This window comes from Macrobrachium rosenbergii, chromosome 48 (genome assembly GCF_040412425.1).
Source record: "Macrobrachium rosenbergii isolate ZJJX-2024 chromosome 48, ASM4041242v1, whole genome shotgun sequence".
In the NCBI taxonomy this organism is placed as follows: Eukaryota; Metazoa; Arthropoda; class Malacostraca; order Decapoda; family Palaemonidae; genus Macrobrachium; species Macrobrachium rosenbergii.
Window position 1 is genome coordinate 11912837 of NC_089788.1, and position 18144 is coordinate 11930980.

Genomic DNA, 18144 nt, shown 5'->3' on the forward strand with positions numbered 1-18144 from the left:
TATTTGTTGTTCCTTTCGATGCATTTTTAGCTAACAATATTAATTTATAATTTACCTTTCAAAAGAAAAAGTTTAAATGATTGATGACCCATAATTTTTTCCTCTGGTACATACATGCATAATTTTTTATTACTTTATAATGTTCAAGCATTTAGTTGTCATACCAGGTAGCTGTATGAAAGTGTGGTGCTTTATAATACAAAAACCCCTTAATCATAAGATGCCTTATTCTGTTTAAAACAATCTCAGTTGCACCAGCCTAATTTAACTTCAATGTTCTCACCTCGTATGATGATACCTTCATCTGTCACTGTGCACCTACCTTCATTACTTTGTACTTGTGTGAAGTAAGTAAAGGGATGAGAGGAAGGCAAAACACACCCTATGATTATGAGGAAGAAAAATCATAGTCTCTTTTACCCCATCCCATTTCTCCCCTATGTAAAATTTGTCCTGCAGCATAACCAAGACTTGAGTGCCATTCTTGAAGATGCTTGAATGTAATGGACAAGATTGGTAGGAAGAAGAAGAGTCTACCCCCCCCCCCCATTCATTTCTCCCAGCCTGTAAAATTTCTTCTGCAACAACTTTGGTACCAGTGAGAAAAACAGGGTTTTCATGAGTGGCATCCAATTTAAAAACTGGAGAAGGTGGGCTGGCACCTCCATGTTCCAGCCCTCAGAACCACAGCAAATTCCATGTTTTACTTAAATGCCATGGAGGTTCAGATTACTCAAATCTTTTTGTCTTTTATTCTCAATTCTGCATATCTGTATGCCAAGGCATTTGTATAAGCCCTTAGGATGACCTGCCTGAGCAAAATGGGTATCATAATTTTAGACACTAATCACTTGGCTCCAGTGTTTAAGATTAACTTTGAAAGGGAGGGGTAAACTTCCCTGGTTCATGATAGGTAAAGCCTCAAAGCTTATTCTGGTGTGGTTGTCAAGTTTAATATTTGTACTTTGTTTCACTCTTTCTTTTCTTCTTGTTTGTAACAACACAGAGGTTTAAAATTTTTTTTTTAAATTTACCAAAAATATCCTGTCATTCTGTCATAAGCAACTCAGGAATTGAATTTTGGATGATTTCAGTGCAGCATAAGTGATCTAAAGGGTTAATAGCACATGGGGAGAGCTTCTGGACTCAATGAAGATAAGAAAAATTGCAGTCGGGAACAGTGCCAACAGATACCAGTCATTAGACCCATTCCCCTGGAGATGCCAGGACCCCCTCATTCTCCAGCATTGATTGAAATTCCTCTACAGGTTGAAACTGCTTTAAATAATTAGGTTACACTTGGAATGTGACTGACAGCTGTGGAGGGAGGTGGTTGTCTCCAGGAAGGGGAACCGGCATCCTCCATTAACCATGGTTCTCTTTTTATATCATGATATGATTTCCTGAGGTGGTTTGTCTCATATTTTCCCTTGCCTCTGCCCATGACTTAGCTGAGGATGAAAAACAAGCAGGGAGAACATTGCTGCTGAAACATGCTGCCCCCTGTAAGGTGGGTAAAGGCACCTCTGTGAAAGGAGTTTGCCTGATGTCAGTATGGGGTTGATGTTCATGATGGCGTCTGCGGATAGATTCTTCTCTGCAATAATGGCACTTGTGCCACCAAGGATCCATGTAGAAATTAAGCTACAAGTTAGACTCCCTGCAGAACCTTCCAAATGTACCCCATTCTAGGAATATAAGGATGGTGGAATGAATGATTGAATCATGAATTTTAGACCATAAAGTCAAGCACTGGGGTACTTTGAGCCATTCACCACATACAACAATAGAAGGAAGAGGTTGACAGCAAGATGAAAGAAAGGAAGCATGAATTGCAGGTAGAGTCAAAGACAAAAGAATTTGTGCAGATAGTGGCCGAAGGTGGGTTCCAAATGCCCTATAGCAATGCCTCAAGTGCAACTTGTGAGGTGCACTGAAGGTACTACCTCCCAATATGGTCAGGGTAATGAAGCTTTGAGTAAATGTGGCAGGGATGTCTTGGGCAATAACCTTTGTCAGTTCAGCAGCAAGTTGGATTGTCTTCAGAACGTCTCAAATGCAACCCACTCTGAGGAGGCCAGAGCAACAGAACTTGGAGTAAATGTAGTGGGGATGTGCAGGCAATAACCTTCAGTGCTGCCAAGTGTTTCCTAGGTTAAGTGTCCCAGTCTGGGATTTTATAAAACCATCTCAGTCTCTGATCTTATAAAAACCATCTCAGTCTCTGATCTTATAAAAACTATCTCAGTCTCTGATCTGGCAGAGATAAAAACGACGGAATGCCTTTAGATGGTGCCTCAATCTTTCATGCCCAATAAAACATTGGTGACATATGCGTTGAGACTGATTTCACCATGGGTAATTCTGAGCCCCTAGTCACTGAGCCCTCTCTTTTTCTTGTTGCAGTTCCATGACTGATGCTATTTTCAAGTTCTGGGAGAGACATGATAACTAGAGATTCTGTATACCCAGTCCAGGACTTCTATGAATGATGATTCATCTTGCAAGGCCCAAAGACCTGTTGGATCCTTTTCTGTTTCCACCAGTACAGCCCGGTCAGGAGGTGTCACATTTCTTTTTTATTCAGGAGTTTATGTCTTAAGGTCCCAAGTTGGTAGGTAGTGCCAGTGATTCTACTGAAGAGTTACTTTGAGAATTGGGAGTAAAGGGCTCATCTTTTGGAGAAGGAGGCTAAATGGGCTTGTAGGAAAGGGATCTTCTCTTCAAGGAGGAGGCCAGATAGGCATCAGTAGAGGAGGATCTCCTCTTCCTGTCTATGGACTTGAGGTAGGTGAAGTACCTTTCTTATTCCCTTTGTTGGTTGCAAATTTCCTTGCCCTTTATTGTGATGGAGGATCAACAAATGAATGAGCTATCATGGCTGAAGACCTTCTGCTGTATATAATTCACGGGAGCAGTACACTAGAGGGTACCTTGTATATGATTTTGTTTATCTCAAAGATCTGTGATCATATGAAGAGTTATTAGATCACTTACTGTATCGATATCTTAAGTGGTTCCTCTTCCTTCAGCTGGAGGAGCTACACTCTGAGTTATTGATGCAGTCCTATTGGCCCTACACCTGTGACTGCCCCTACGCCTGTGTTAAGTTCTTCCAACAATAAAGATCATAGCCTAGTTCCTTGGTTGTGTGGTCTGACAATGAGGAATAATCTAGCATTTGCAACCCTTGATCAACCCTCAGAAATTGAAGATTATCTAGAACTTGGACAACTCAGTAATGGGATTTTCACATTCCTTGTTGAAAGTCTCCCCTGAAATGATATTGGAAATGAGAGGGAAATTTCTCCTGCAGTATTAAGTAGATGAAGCGATGGCTCCAGATGCAGGCCCCAGCACCCAAGTTGCACTATATACATGTACTCATGTTTTAACCCAATGGAGAATTGAGGCATAATAAAAGACAAGATGAAACAAACTAAAATTTCAGTTGAAGCTTGGGAGAACATTAATATGCCCAGCAAATTGGAAGTTACAGGAACTTGATAAGTGAAAGCAAACTGTCCCTTACAAAACTTAGCTTATGGATATTCACTCCAATCTTGCTGAAGGAGATGGATGAATATCAGTCCCCTTAGACACATGAGCCTTCAGTAATTATGTAAAAATGCAGAGAACACAGAAGTAAATGTATGAATAAATCACAAAATAAAAAAATTCAGCCAGGACAAGGGTTGTCACAAGTTATTATTTTTCCAAAGGCAAACAGGGAGAGCAGTGAGAAGAGCCATTGACATTATGCAGTCACACAATGAAATGAGAGTAGATGAGGTGTAATGGATGAAGGTACCATCATATGTAATGGAATCATTCTGTTCTAGCAAAATGAGAATGGTGAGACTGAGATAGTTCTACACAGAATAAGGCACTTGAACAAATAGCAATATGGAAAAGAGCTGATAGAAGATAAATTTTAAAAGTTTTGATCAGAGTACTGTATTTTGAGGTTTGCAAATTTTTTTAAATTGTAAAACATGCTTGCACCTTATTCAAAAGACAACATAAGGAAATTTTGTACACACATTCAGTTATCACATATTTTATCCTTTATTTTACAGATTTGCTGTATGCTGCTGAAGTCTTAGATGGAGCTTGTCAGAGGCTGGTGAAATGCCTCTGGGAGGTAGCAAATCACTCGCCCAAGCTGACCCGAGCACCAGCACCTCAACTTGAGATGCACCAGTTTGCCCGACAACCAAGCACCTTCTCTGGTTTGACTTGCAACTGGTATCGTCGTAGCCCACACAACACAGAGAGACACTTTAGGTGTAATACTCATAATTATTCAATGTTATACAGGTAAGGGCCCTTTCATGATTTATTTAAGTGACTAAAGAGATCATGTTTTCTTTTATGGCTATTAGTAAACAGCCTTTTTTTTTTTTCATTTGTAGAAGTACATGGCTGAGCACATGACTGCAAGATGTACAAATTTCATTTATGAAAGTGGAATTTATCATGAGCCATTTTATTTCAGTGCTTTTTTTTTAACTTCAAGTTGTACCTAGCAAACTGTCTACATCAAGCAGAATTGTATGTCAGCAATATCTGAATATCTTGCAGAATATGTTTGCCTGGTATTGTAGTGACTTCTTGAAGAATGAGGGTGGGGAAAACATTTTTTGTTTGAAATATGAAAAATGTGACCAGTTTATTTTTTACCTTCACTCCACAAAAGGAAATTCCTTCAAGACTTGACTGGTGTAAGAGAAATGTCTATGACTTTCCAGTCTTGTTGCCCCCAAATGAGGGCCTCAGAACCAGAAGGTTGTAAACGCCACTTTTTAAAAAATGAGTAAATTGCCCTCAAAGTCTAGCATTCATTACTCTGCTTCTAAGAAAGATATTGATTTAAACTAAGTTTCATATGAAAGCCCTACTCTTTAGAATTTTTTTGTGAAAATTTGAAAAAAATTGTAGGGTGCGCTTGCGCGCTAGCATTCAAAATGTCCGCCTAACCCCTCACATTTGTTTATATTCTGGTCATAACCAGCACTTAAACCATAGTTAAATGTGTAAAATGATAATAAAGTGTTATTATATTCGTGGTATAACAACAATGGATGTAATAATGATAATAATTATAATAATAAAAATATAATAATAATAATAATAATATTGATGAGTAATCAATATAGTGTGATGGAAAATATAATAATAATAATAATAATAATAATAATAATAATAATAATAATAATAATAATGTTGACTATGATAACCTTCCATCATCATAATGTTTAACCATTAAAGCGGCTGGCCTACATTACGTGCAGGCACGAGTTTGTCTGTACACCCAGAAACATATTCTTGGCCTGCATCGTGCAGTAACTTAACACCATTTTTTTTTCATGACGTTTCATTCCTTGTCCTTTTTCTTCCTCTGGGCCGTTGCACGACATCATAGTGATCACTTTCACTACCAGAGGAAGACATAATGGCGCTAAATAAGGGATAATAATAAAAAAAAACACAAATCACAACACTACGGACATTCAATTTCGCCGCGAAAATCACGACTGGGAATGTAAACAATAGCGGAGATGTAAACTGCGCGGTGATTGGCCGACACTTACGAGCCCCTTATGCGGGAAAATGCTGATTGGCTCAGAACTGAATACCCGTTTAGTGACGCGCGCTCTCATTGGCTCCCTCTGAGCTGCTGCACATGCAACCTTCTGGTTGTAACTGAGCTCTTATGAGGTTGTAAGCTCCGCGCGACATCACGTTCGTTCATTTAGCTAAAATTGATAATTTCTACTGTTCGAGTAGGGATTTCGACCTTCCTGAAACGGCTGACTAGCATAGAAATGTCACAAATAGACAGAGGAAACGTTGCCACATCTACTGGTATGCCTAACTCCAAATCGGTGGGGGTGGCGTTTACAACCTTCTGGTTCTGAGGCCCTCAAATAAGGTCCCTCATTACACCTTCTATTATGTCTCATCCATTTCAAAATTCTTATCAAAACAGTGAGGTCTATTCCATTATATATATATATATATATATATATATATATATATATATATATATATATATATATATATATATATATATATATATATATATATATATATATTTCTGGATCGAGGTCCCCGTGTCAGCGGTGAAATAATCCATTCAGCACTTATTTCTAGGTAATTCCGTTGCTAGATACCAGAGAAAAGCCAAATGTAAAGCTGGGGTTACTACCCCAGAGCGAGCTCAAGAAATGGAGTCGTATATGGTAAAGGGTGAGATTGTCACAATCATGGGACCCTGCCCTATAAAGATTCCCAATGTCAAAAGTCCCAACGAGAGAGGTGCCGATACAAGCCCATGCACCACTCGCGGACTGTACACAAGCATACCTCTCGCCGTGCCCAAGAAAAGGTCTTGGGCTCTCTCCAGTTTGCTTCAGTGGCAGTTCTCCTTCTGAAGTCAAAGCTGGAGTCTATATCCGGGGTATGGCGGAGTCAGGGACGTGTCTCCCTGGTTCCTCCTGTTTGAATAATGGCCTCCGGCCTTGAACGGCTGTCAGGTGCTTATCGAAGTCAGTTCCTCTTTCCCCTCCGGCCTCAGTATTCCACACCGTCACCTCTCTGGGCGGGTGGGGTGGATATTTTTGGCCCCATGAAGTTCATGGAACTTAGTCGGTCACGTTCCGGCAGTTCCATATCAACGCTTTGGAGGGCTGTGGCAGTCTTCCTGTCCTTGGGGTTATTCTTCCTCCCAAGAGGATCCATTTTAGGCTGGTTCTGAACAAAACAGCAATAGTGCGCTGCGTAAACAAGTGGGTTCAAACTCGAGTTGCATCATTCAGGTTGTGGTTCATTCTTCTCCATAACCAACAGGCACAAGTGCCTCTGTCTGCCACCCTTCTCGTAGGGGTCCAAAAGGTCACTACCTTTTCCCTATCCAGGGCCTCCCCCCTGGTGTCGGAATAGTCCTTAGACGGAGCGTCATTCAGGTAGTCCTGTGATCTTTTCCTGGACCTCGAAGTAGGTCTGTTTGCAACCCAATTCAGCCACAAACTATCAAGTTGCCACGACTGGTATAAACTCAGCCTGCATCAGCCTCCTCAAAGTTCTGGTGCCCTGGCTTTGTGGTCTTTGTGAATTTTACAGTTTGGGAGGAAACTGATATTGGTCCTGTTATTACTGTTTTCCTAAAATCAGTCAAGGGATCCTACTCTACTGCAGGATGGCTCTGCAGTTAAGTAACTAGCACTCTTCACATAGTTTTTGAAGCTACAGCAATGATGCGGCCGCATTGGCCCCGGGGAAAGTGTTTTGTTGGAACCAGACTCACAGGCCCTTAACTTTCATCCCTAAGGTCTGTGTTTGTCTTAGACCAGTACTCCGTCCACATTCGGTTTCCTGGTCTTTGAGTAATGTATCGGAGTTAGCTTCGGTAACCAACAATCATCTTGTTTTTACCTTTCCTTGTTGGGGAAGACCCAAATTTTTAATCAGCTTAGCTTCTAGTGCTAGTTTTCATGTACTGTCTGCGCTGTCTAGCGGAACCAATCATTTTGGTTTCCCCTCATCAGGGGTAGTGTTGCGAATTCCTCACCCTAACTTTCTATCTACAGTTGAGGGTCCTCATTTTTGGTGGTCACCTTGGAAAGTACTCCCCTTTCACAAGGTCTGTCTCTGTGCCCAGTTTTCTCCTTACAGGCTTTTTTAGACAGGACCTCGCAATTTTGTCAGGTCCTCTCTTTATTTAAAAAGGGGGGGGGGTACTGTCATTTTGTCTGCTATTAGGCAGAAAGTATTTTCTTAATACAAGCCTATTCAGGTTCAATTCTAAAGCTCATGATCTTAGACGGTGGCCACTTACATTATTTTCATTACATGAATTTAGAGGACCTTACTAATGTTCAGGGTGGAATTCTCTTTCTAATGTTCAGGGTGGAATTCTCCCCTAGTTTTCAACATCTCTATTTAAAGTCTTTAATAGCATAAGAATGATATTTATTTCTCTGTTACTATTTCACCGGCTGACACGGGACCCCGATCCAGAAAAGGATTTTGACAAAGGAAAAATCTATTTCTGGGGAGGGCCCGTGTCACCTGGTGACCCTCCACTGTTTTTCATTCTCTCCCTCCCATGAGAAACATCATTCTAGTGGGGTGGGTGCTAACATGGAATGCGATTAGTGTTGCCTTGTGTACAGTCATGAGTGGTGCATGGGCTTGTATCGGCACCTCTCTCGTTGGGACTTTTGACATTGGGAATCTTTATAGGGCAGGGTCCCGTGATTGTGACAATCTCACCCTTTACCATATCGACTCCATTTCTTGGAGCTCGCTCTGGGGTAGTAACCCCAGCTTTACATTTAGCTTTTCTCTGGTATCTAGCAACGGAATTACCTAGAAATAAGTGCTGAATGGATTATTTCACCCGGGTGACACGGGCCCTCCCCAGAAATAGATTTTTCCTTTGTCAAAATCCTTTATATATATATATATATATAATATATATATATATATATATATATATATATATATATATATATATATATATATATATATATATATATATATATATATATATATATATAATTTATAAACTCTTCTTTTAGGGAATGTAGTAGTTATTGTATATTTTCACTGAAAGAAATGCTTTATCATCCATTACAAAAGGAATTACCAGTATTTAGTTAACATGGCCACTGTGCCGGTCATTTGACCAATTTTTGAAGGAAATATCTCAGTGTTCATGATGACAAGGGTATTATTTTCTTTTATTTTCACCATATACTGTTTTTTCATTAGTAAAATAGGAAATAATATTTACTTGCTTTTAGTTTAAAAAAAAAGTTTGAGCTATAATGAACCTTAAACTACTTTTAATGGTATATTACTATGGAAAATGAATAATGTTTTGTTATATATTACATTTTTTATGTTGTCTTACTCTAGTGTTTTCCATCTAATGCTTTATTAATCTGTTGTGTGCTACTTAATTCACAAACTTTACAGCTACCCATTATTTTTATTTGCAGTAGCGAGGATGAAATTATGGATGCACAAATCCAGGTTCCTTCTAGCTTGTTTCGTAAAGAGAATCTGCCTGCAATGAATTCATCAGATGACCTTGAGGAATCTGCAACTCAGTCTTCTGTCCAGCTACAATTTTTTGTATATCAGACTGCAAACCTCTTCCCAAGAGTGTTGGCAAGCAAATCTGACACCTGGGAAGTCACTTCTCCAGTCATAGGGGTACGAGTTAGTGATCAGGATGAGGATATACTACTTGATGATCATGTCTACATAACTTTACGTTCTGCTATTTATAGCCATAATATTATGCCTGTTTGGTGGAAACGGAATGCTTCAGGAACACAAGGGAACTGGACCAGTGAAGGGTGTAAAATTGAACAAGAATGGAACTCTCTGATAGTCTTCCGTTGTGATCGACTAGCTCATTTTGGGCTGTTACAAGACATGGCAGCATTACATCGAAGTCAAGCTGGTGCCAGAGGTGCAGAATTTAGGTTAAGTGCCCCAGGAGTGTATGTAGGAAGTGCTATATGCATTTTGTTTTTAATGGCATCTATTATTACATGGGCAGCAAACCATCATTGTATAAATACAATGAACAAAAATAAGCACTCCCTGATGAACACATGGATTGCCCTTTTGCTCTTAGTGACACTTTTTACTGTAGGAGTTTACCAAACTGAAAATCAAAAGTTGTGTCAGGGGATAGGCGTTGCACTTCATTACTTGACAACATGTGTACTTCTCTGGATCATAGTAACTGTCACCAACTTGTACAAGAAAGTTACAAAAGCACTGAGACCTCCAGTACCAGTGGAAGAACCTCCACAGGACATTCCTCTTCCTCCAAAACCCATGCTTAGGTTTTATCTTGTTGGTTGGGGCATAGCACTTATACTATGTGGTATATCTGCAGCCGTTAACCTCCAACAGTATGCTGGATACAGTTATTGTTTCTTAGCTTGGGGACCAAGTCTAGGAGCATTTTATGCGCCTACTGCTGCTCTTGCTTTCATCCTGTCTACATTTTTCCTTTTAACCCATTGTATGTTAAGGTCACACCGCACTACATACAATGAAGCTACAGGAGCAACAGAGACAACAGAGTTAGAACTGCTGGATGCCAACTCTCCCAATTCTGAAAATGTAAATCCTGGAGCTGAAGATGAGCTGAGCATTGCTTCACGAGACACTACTGTCAGTGTGTCAGATGGCCAGCACAGTCCATTAACACAACTGAGGGCTCATGTAGTTACACTTTTATTGTTCATTTTGACATGGGCAGCTGCTGCCATTACAACTGCTGCACCATTTGCCTCTGTTATTCCTCATCATAACACCATCTTTAGCATTATTTATGCGATTTGTGCCAGCAGCCTTGGTATTTTTATATTTGTATTTTTTTGTTTTAGTAGAAATGATGTTTGGGATGCATGGCGCGAGTATTCTTGTGTCCTTGCAAGGCAAAGAAAGGAGGAGGAAGAAGTTCATTTAACAGCACCTGTTAACAACAGTGGTGCTAATCACATTGTACCATCAAATAATCAGGCCTGTGGACCTGTTGGAGCTCCAAGTACCCACAGTCTTGAGTCTTCACAGACTCACCAAACAAACAAGTCATCTTCAGTCTCTCAGAGCATTCTTACATCAAACAAACCTGAAAGTCTTAACAAGGCATCTAATAACTTACAACTTTTAAGTTTAGGCACCATGACAAATGACCTCCATTATGCTCCAGAAATATTTTACAATCCAAAACAAGCTGGAGTTGCAAAGAGGTTTTTCCAGAAACAGCGCCTTCGTCAGATGGTAAAACAAAATAATCTTGAAGTTAATAGAACAGATAGTGATTGCAACTCTACTGTTTACAAGCCCAAAATTTCTCGATCAAATAACTGTGAACCATCAAAAAACAACTTTGATCCTTCTTGTTTAGGGGCTTCAAGTAAAGTAAACAATACCAACATACATGTAGATTCAATGTATGGATATGTTCCAGCTGAATTCCAAAAGGGTGGTGGCAAGCATGCATGCAAGGATCCTACACCAGAGGTGCTGTGTGTACTAGGACCCAACACTGACACAACCCCTATGGTTGGCATTTACCCAGCTATGACTTCTGGTAGAGCTATTGAAATTGATCGTGGTTGGTCTACAATTCCAAGAAAGCCTCGGGCTTATATGGAAGAACCTATAAGTCCAATGAGAAGAGTTGGATCATTTCCAAGTATTGTTGAAGAAGGTAATTTGACCTCTCAAGCTACAAGTCAAAGCTCAGCCTTGGAACAGTTACCTTACTTACCCCAAGAGCTACAGCAGCCACAGTTATTTAACTATCCAGTTTTAGGGCAGGCTCCAGCTATGATGCCTCAGCCCATGATTCCTTATCATAACTCTCGACATCATCAGCCACATGTAAATGATGATGCTTTAGCTAGAAAAAACAGAAACTCCTTCAACTCTGATCTGACAGAAAGATCTGATAATATTGGTATTCCAAGAGTAGATCATTCGAGATTGCCTAGACACCATAAGTATCGTTCAGGAAAGGAAAGACCAAGACCCGGTAGACCAAGGCGCAGAACAACTAGACCAAAGGGAAACTGTGCACTTGATGATAAAGATGACTGGACAGATGATAATACATCTCCTATTATAATAAATCATTTACCAAGTGGGGAACCTGGGACTATGTCATCAGAATCTGACAAAGATGGAATTCCTCATCAGTTCATACCTTATCCTCAACAAGTTCATGGTATATCTCCTACTAATGCACAACATGCAGTACTTCAGACTAGTCTTGACCCTCACTCACCCAGTATGAACTCAAAGAAGTCTGTGGAAAGTGCTTGTATTGACATGTCTTGGCCACACGTTATGAAGTCGGCCCTTCCTGTAGGTAAGCACGGAAGAGAGAGATCTGAAAAGTCTAATGGTCAATGCCACCATTCTTACCCTTCAAATATTGATGATCCTTCCCATCTGGCCATGGGGACCAGCTGTGAAGATCATGGCGATGAAGACTGTGGCGCATGGGATAGTGAATGTGGGGATGTGTATTGGTGTGGTGGCGGTGAGGAACGAATTAGTGCTTGTGAAGTCAGTGGATGTGAAAACTCCAGTCTATGTGATGGAGCATGTGGAGCTCGGGATGATCTTTGTGGGAGTCCAAGTAGTGAGGCAGGGACCAGCATTGGTGGAGCTAGTGTTGACCCTGCTGTAGGTACAAGCCCCAGAGGTAGTGTTAATATATCTGATTCTCCTTATGACTCACCATTACATCGACTTCATCAGAACACTCCAGATAGTGGGTCTTTAGACTCCAGTTTACTTGAGAGTCCAGGTAGAACAAAGTATGACTTTGCATTTGATAAAGCAGCACCTTTTCACAGTACTCCAAAAGATAATGCAGAGTGTGTTGCAAGTGATCTTCCAGAGCAAGATTTATCAATGACTGACAAAAGTGATCATCACCTGGAAGTGGAAGATCCTGATGCAGATAGTTCCAGTGATGTGAACAATAGCAATTTGTGTGTGACTGGGATGAGTACAATGGATACTGTGGATTCATTTGGAAATTCTATTTTTTGTTTAACAAACAGTTCTGAGGAAACTGTATTGAGAAATGATGGTGAAAAATCCTCAGATGGCCAGAGGATGTGTAGTGATGATGAAAGTAATCCTGGCAATGATAAAAGTATGAGAACTGACAGCCATGAAGGTACAATAGATAGTGAGTTAGAGGAAGGTGAAACAAGCAGCAGCAGAGAAGCAGAATCTAATCCAAAGATAGAAACGTGTGTGTAGCTAACTTTTTTTCAAGAATTGTATCAAGAATTGTACAGTATTTATATTTTAAAAGTTCCTGTTTGTGGCATTTCTTTTTATATGCATTGTGCTATTTCACCTAAATATTTTCTATGTACAGTATGTATAGATACGTAGAAAAAATCATTTGTACAGTTTCAATATAGATTTATATTTCTAATTGATATGTGTAAAATATATGGCTCACTTTGAACATATCAGCCAGTTACAAGCTTTTATAACAGTATTCAGATGTGTATGAATCTTTAATTGTACAATCATACAAACTGTTATTTTATTATGGTACAGTGAAGGCAATGGGTTCATTATTAAGATGAGAAACATAGGCTTTGTTAGTATCACTATTTTCTACATGTTAAACATTTAATTTTTGAGACATGAAGTATTGTGGCACTTATGTCTCCATACTGCATATAGAAAAATATTGTTGAGGCAGGGTCTTGTTTTATATGAAAAATAATAAACACGGTGAAAATACTATAGTGAACAACTGAATGTATAAGACGTTAAAGTCTGGGTATGGAATGTAGAGAATGCATAATAAATAATAAATAAGTGTAAAGAAATTGAAAACAACAGAAGAAAATCACATTTAAACACATTTCTAGGGAAAAATGAAAAGTACTAGATCTCTTTTTGAAGTTATAGGTTCTTTTCAATTTACTACTTAATGGGGAGTAGACAGATTTTTTGTGCAATACAATTGGGGTTTGGCCTTCTGAATTTATGGTTTATAATTTATATATATGATATATGTAATGTATTATAGTTAATGCTTAATACTAAACACAAATTTGAAAACACTATCTTGTTGATAAATGCTATTAAGTAATGTTAATATTTCAACCAAAGATGTTTTGAAAGCTTGGGGTACAAAAAAATTAGCGTTGGCCAGTGCATTCTGCTAGGGACTGGTGAATGTGACATCATGTCATCAGGCAGTTAAAGAAATCTAACTAACAAAACCTGACAAAAAAGATGAATGCCTGAAGTATAAAAGGCATTCTTAAGACAATGTCATAGCTAAAAAGAGACTTAAAGTTTTATGTACAAAGTATGAGCAGTTTTTTTTTTATATAAAAGTTTACAGCCTTTAATAACCTAATGAAATGTCTATAAAAATAGAGTAGCATAAATCATGAAATGGACAAATTGGATAACATTATTCTTGAAGGAAGTACAAATCTGATGGAACTATTGAAGTAGGTTAATGGTAGGAATTTCAATGCAACTACCTTGCTCACAACACAGTAACTAGTTTTCTCCAAATTTTGTTGCATATCAAATACACATTGCAAAAAGGTACCTAGGCATAAAGAAGCTGAATACTTCTTTTTGGTAAGAATTTCAAACTGTGAATCATTTTGAAACCAACATGTAGTGACGAATAAGGTAGCCGATGATATTTAAAATCACATTATTGTACTGCATTTTTCCTTTTCTATATTCGTTCTAAACTTATGATTTCATCAACCATCTGTTTGAGTCTTGGTCATAAATGACTAACTGACAGTCCCTTGAAAAAGTAGTTTCTCTTGTAGTGAAACACCTAATAAGCACAGTTTCTGCTCACAAACACATTTTATGAAACACATCCATATGTAAATGTATTTTTTCATCAACTTTCCCTGATGACTTCAAGTGTATTTTCATTTACCCTCAATGATCTTCTCATGGAATATAAATATTTATTATATTGATTTCATGAGCTTTAAGTCGGTATAACACAATACACAAGCTCTCAAGATTGAATAATACAGTGTAACTTGAAGAGAAAATCTAAATTTATAGTGATTAAGGATACTGACGAAGGTAAGGTCGTGTTTTACTGAATAAGAAATACTTTGTATTTTCCCTGCTGTATAGTACTAAAGTACTATGAGAAATTATTTTAATTTGAACTAATGAACAGTTGCTGGAACATATGTTGAGGCCATCTTCAATTATTCACTGTCGTATGTGCTTGATGGAAGAAACATGAAAAATTTAATATTTGTTTAAGTGCACGGTGTACTTAATATATTTGTTTCACTCACTGGGTTATAGTACTGTTTTCAAGTTTTCTTCAGTTGCATCACATTCTGATTAGGGCCCTAGAGTAAATGTAGTCCATGTGAATGCATCTTATATGAATGAAGAACCACGAGGTTATTGATAATTACCTTTGATTTTTATCTACAAACTATCCTAGTGTACAATATTTGCAAAATTCTATGTGATGCTTTTAAACTACTGTAATCGTGCTTATTGTGCAAGTTCGACATCCTGAAGAGAATCAGCAGGTAATGCAAATGATTATGTTCAAAAGGCTAAGAACTAAAACGTTACACAATCTTATTCTTATGAAGAGAGCAAAATAAACTTTTAATCAATATTGTATGAATAAGAGTTCAATGTCCGAAGTAAGGAATAATGCAAAACATCAAACTGTTTCTTTCACGCACAATATATGAAAAGCACCATAACATCATAACAACCTTAACTCCAAATTATTCCATAACCTCATAAATTTTAAATACTGATCATCTTTGAAAGATAAGATGAAATAAGATTATTTCCTTTGACAGCTGAGTCAGTCAAAACTTCAAATGAAGTGGAACAAAGATGAAAATTTGAGAAGGGCCACTCATTAAGTTTCATTGTATTATTCAGTCTCAGGAGTTGATAACTTTCCATCATGAGTTCTTGGTCATTAACCTATTTATCTCAGGATATTTTTGTATGTAATGATTATTCTGCACTGCACTTTCAAGAATATACTTTTTCTGACATAGCCTAACTGTACAGCTGATGAGCGTATCCCATGTTTCAGATAAACTGTATTTAATTAAAGTCATTTGTAAATATGGAATGATGTGCAGCTGATTATAGTATGAATCTGATTTGTATAATATAAAATAAAAATGTAAATTTTTATTTTTGTTTCCATCAACACAACCTTGTGTCCCAAGGTTATTATTATGAAGTTAGTAGTATGAAATTTGTTATGTTGATGAAAACAAGATTTGCAAACTAAGTTCAATTCAAAAAAAGTAGTACATACTGTTTTCTCTTGAAATAACTTCTGCAAATCCTCACAAGCATAAATACAGTACCATAAGTAAACCCAAACTGGTGATATTCACATGTTTATCATAACCCACAACAAACTGAACCATTAAAGAATGAATGGGTCCATAGTATTTTCAGCAATGAAAAATCCAGAAACATAAATGGAGCCTATTGCCGTTAAAACTGTCATACTTGTACTAATACTTGCTGTGGTCAATGAAATGGGCAGTACAAAAAAAGATGCAAACCCTATTCAACTTGTGCGTAAAATGAGTGAAAAATTCCTCCAAATTCTACCAAAGACAATAGCTGTGATTCAGGGTCATGACATCCTTTGGTCATAGACAACCTTTTTGTCAAGATTGTGCTTTTGATATTTATCCTTTATAGACTAAAGGCTCAGACAAAGTGAGATAGAGAGAATGAACAGATAAGGCAACAATTTTATACCATAAAAATTTTTTTGGTCTGAAATGTATGGGTTCTATAACCCATGCATTTCAAGGTTATGGTCATGAAAGGAATAAGCTTTTATCTCTCCCTTGAACTTAGGCTTTGAACACACTGAATAACCGAGATAGGTTCCAGTGCTTGGCCTAATGGCCTGAACCTCATAAACAAAACCAATCAAAACATACTTATGTCTTGTCTATATGACCTTAGGTCAGTTAGAACCTCTGCTCTTAAGCAACCTCTCTCTAAAATATGAGCATGTGGAATTCCTGCATTATAAAGTTTCGAACTGTGACACTGATACTGCCCAGCAGACTTTGATTCTGTTTATGGAACGTCCACTGACCCTAGCAGCTTTTGCATCAAATGTGCCTTTAATCATCCTGTACGGAGCTATAACTCAAAGTGTGTGTACCAGACAGATGGACAACAGACAGACAAGGCAGTTCATATAAACCACCTCAAATCTTGCTTGGAGTACGGGTTTATGGAAGATGTCTCTATAATCTCATTTCAACAGGGAATTGCCATCAACACCTTGGTAACAGCACCCCTTGGACTAGTGCATCCTACTCACTGCTTAATATCAGCATCCACACTCCATAAAAGTGCAATGCTGTCTCATTAGGAATCCCCGAACTCTTAAATTCCTTTCACCATTAAAATGTGCAAGGACTGTCATACCATTATTATCCCTGATGCTCTTGAGTTTAAAAAGGGCTATAATGCTCCTCTAAATTGCTTTAGTTTTTTAAACTGTATAATGCTATTGTTATTCCTTACCTCCATTAGGAATCCCCGGACTCTTAAATTCCTTTCACCATTAAAATGTGGAATGACTGTCATACAATTATTATCCCTGATGCTCTTGAGTTTAAAAAGGGCTATACCTGTAATGCTCCTCTAGAGTGCTTTAGTTTTTTAAACTGTATAATGCTATTGTTATTTCTTACCTCCACTTACTCTTTTTCGCTTACAGTTCGAGCATTCTATTCTGTGGAAGCTTGCTGTGCAAGTCGACGGCCTCTTAGACTCGTTCCATAAAAATATTCGTTCATTTTGAACAATAACACTATGGTAGCCCACCGGCAGCAAATAAAATAAAAATCCTGTGGAGTATTTCTAATTATTTAGTTATTATTTTACCATTATTATTCAGAATTTGCAAACACTCACGGAACCAGCTGCCGTATGTTGCAAATGGGCTGCATCAACTGCCCCTTTTAGATGCTTTGCACCCGATCACGACCACTTTCTTCAACTACAGACTGAGTAAGACTTTCAATGGTCTTGAGATAATGTTCATTTGCTGAAGGGTACACTATATCAAACATTCTATCTCTCTCTCTTTCATACATCCATACTCAAGTTCCCATAATTAGCATAAACGAAAAGACACGCTCTCAAATGGCATCAGGAGAAGAGCGTTCTTAACAGAGAGCGAGTGAAAAATGAGAGTAAGGGGACTCTCCGAACCAACAAGATACTTAGGAGTACGAGAACGATGCGAGCTGCTTTTTTCGCAGATCAAACGCTTGGGGTTCTTCAAAGCCAGGGCGGTTGAATACCTGCATTAGAGAGAGAGAGAGAGAGAGAGAGAGAGAGTTAGCGCTCTTCCACGCCCGCAGAGGCAGGCGTCTCTTCAAGGACACCCTCCCCACCTCCTACCCCTCTTCCCCCTCTTCCCACTAAAGATGAGTTTCCTTAAGAGGAAGAGGATGCTTTTCTGTCGGTGGCCAGGGAGAGCAGGGTGAATGGAAACGCAGGTAAACACCGAGCGACGCGAAGGCGTCGTCGAACAAC

General features: G+C 38.5%; 1 protein-coding gene across 5 annotated transcripts in view; it reads left to right on the forward strand.

The window, feature by feature from the left end:
* Remo (Remoulade) overlaps nt 1-15753 on the forward strand; it is a 502829-nt gene extending 487076 nt beyond the window's left edge. For all 5 annotated transcript variants that reach the window (XM_067091346.1, XM_067091350.1, XM_067091348.1 and 2 more), the window contains 2 exons: nt 4080-4320; nt 9009-15753. In XM_067091346.1, the coding sequence (XP_066947447.1) occupies nt 4080-4320; nt 9009-12816 (4049 nt within the window). In that variant the 3' untranslated portion in view covers nt 12817-15753. The remainder of the gene's footprint in view (nt 1-4079; nt 4321-9008) is intronic.
* Nucleotides 15754-18144: the final 2391 nt, after the last annotated feature.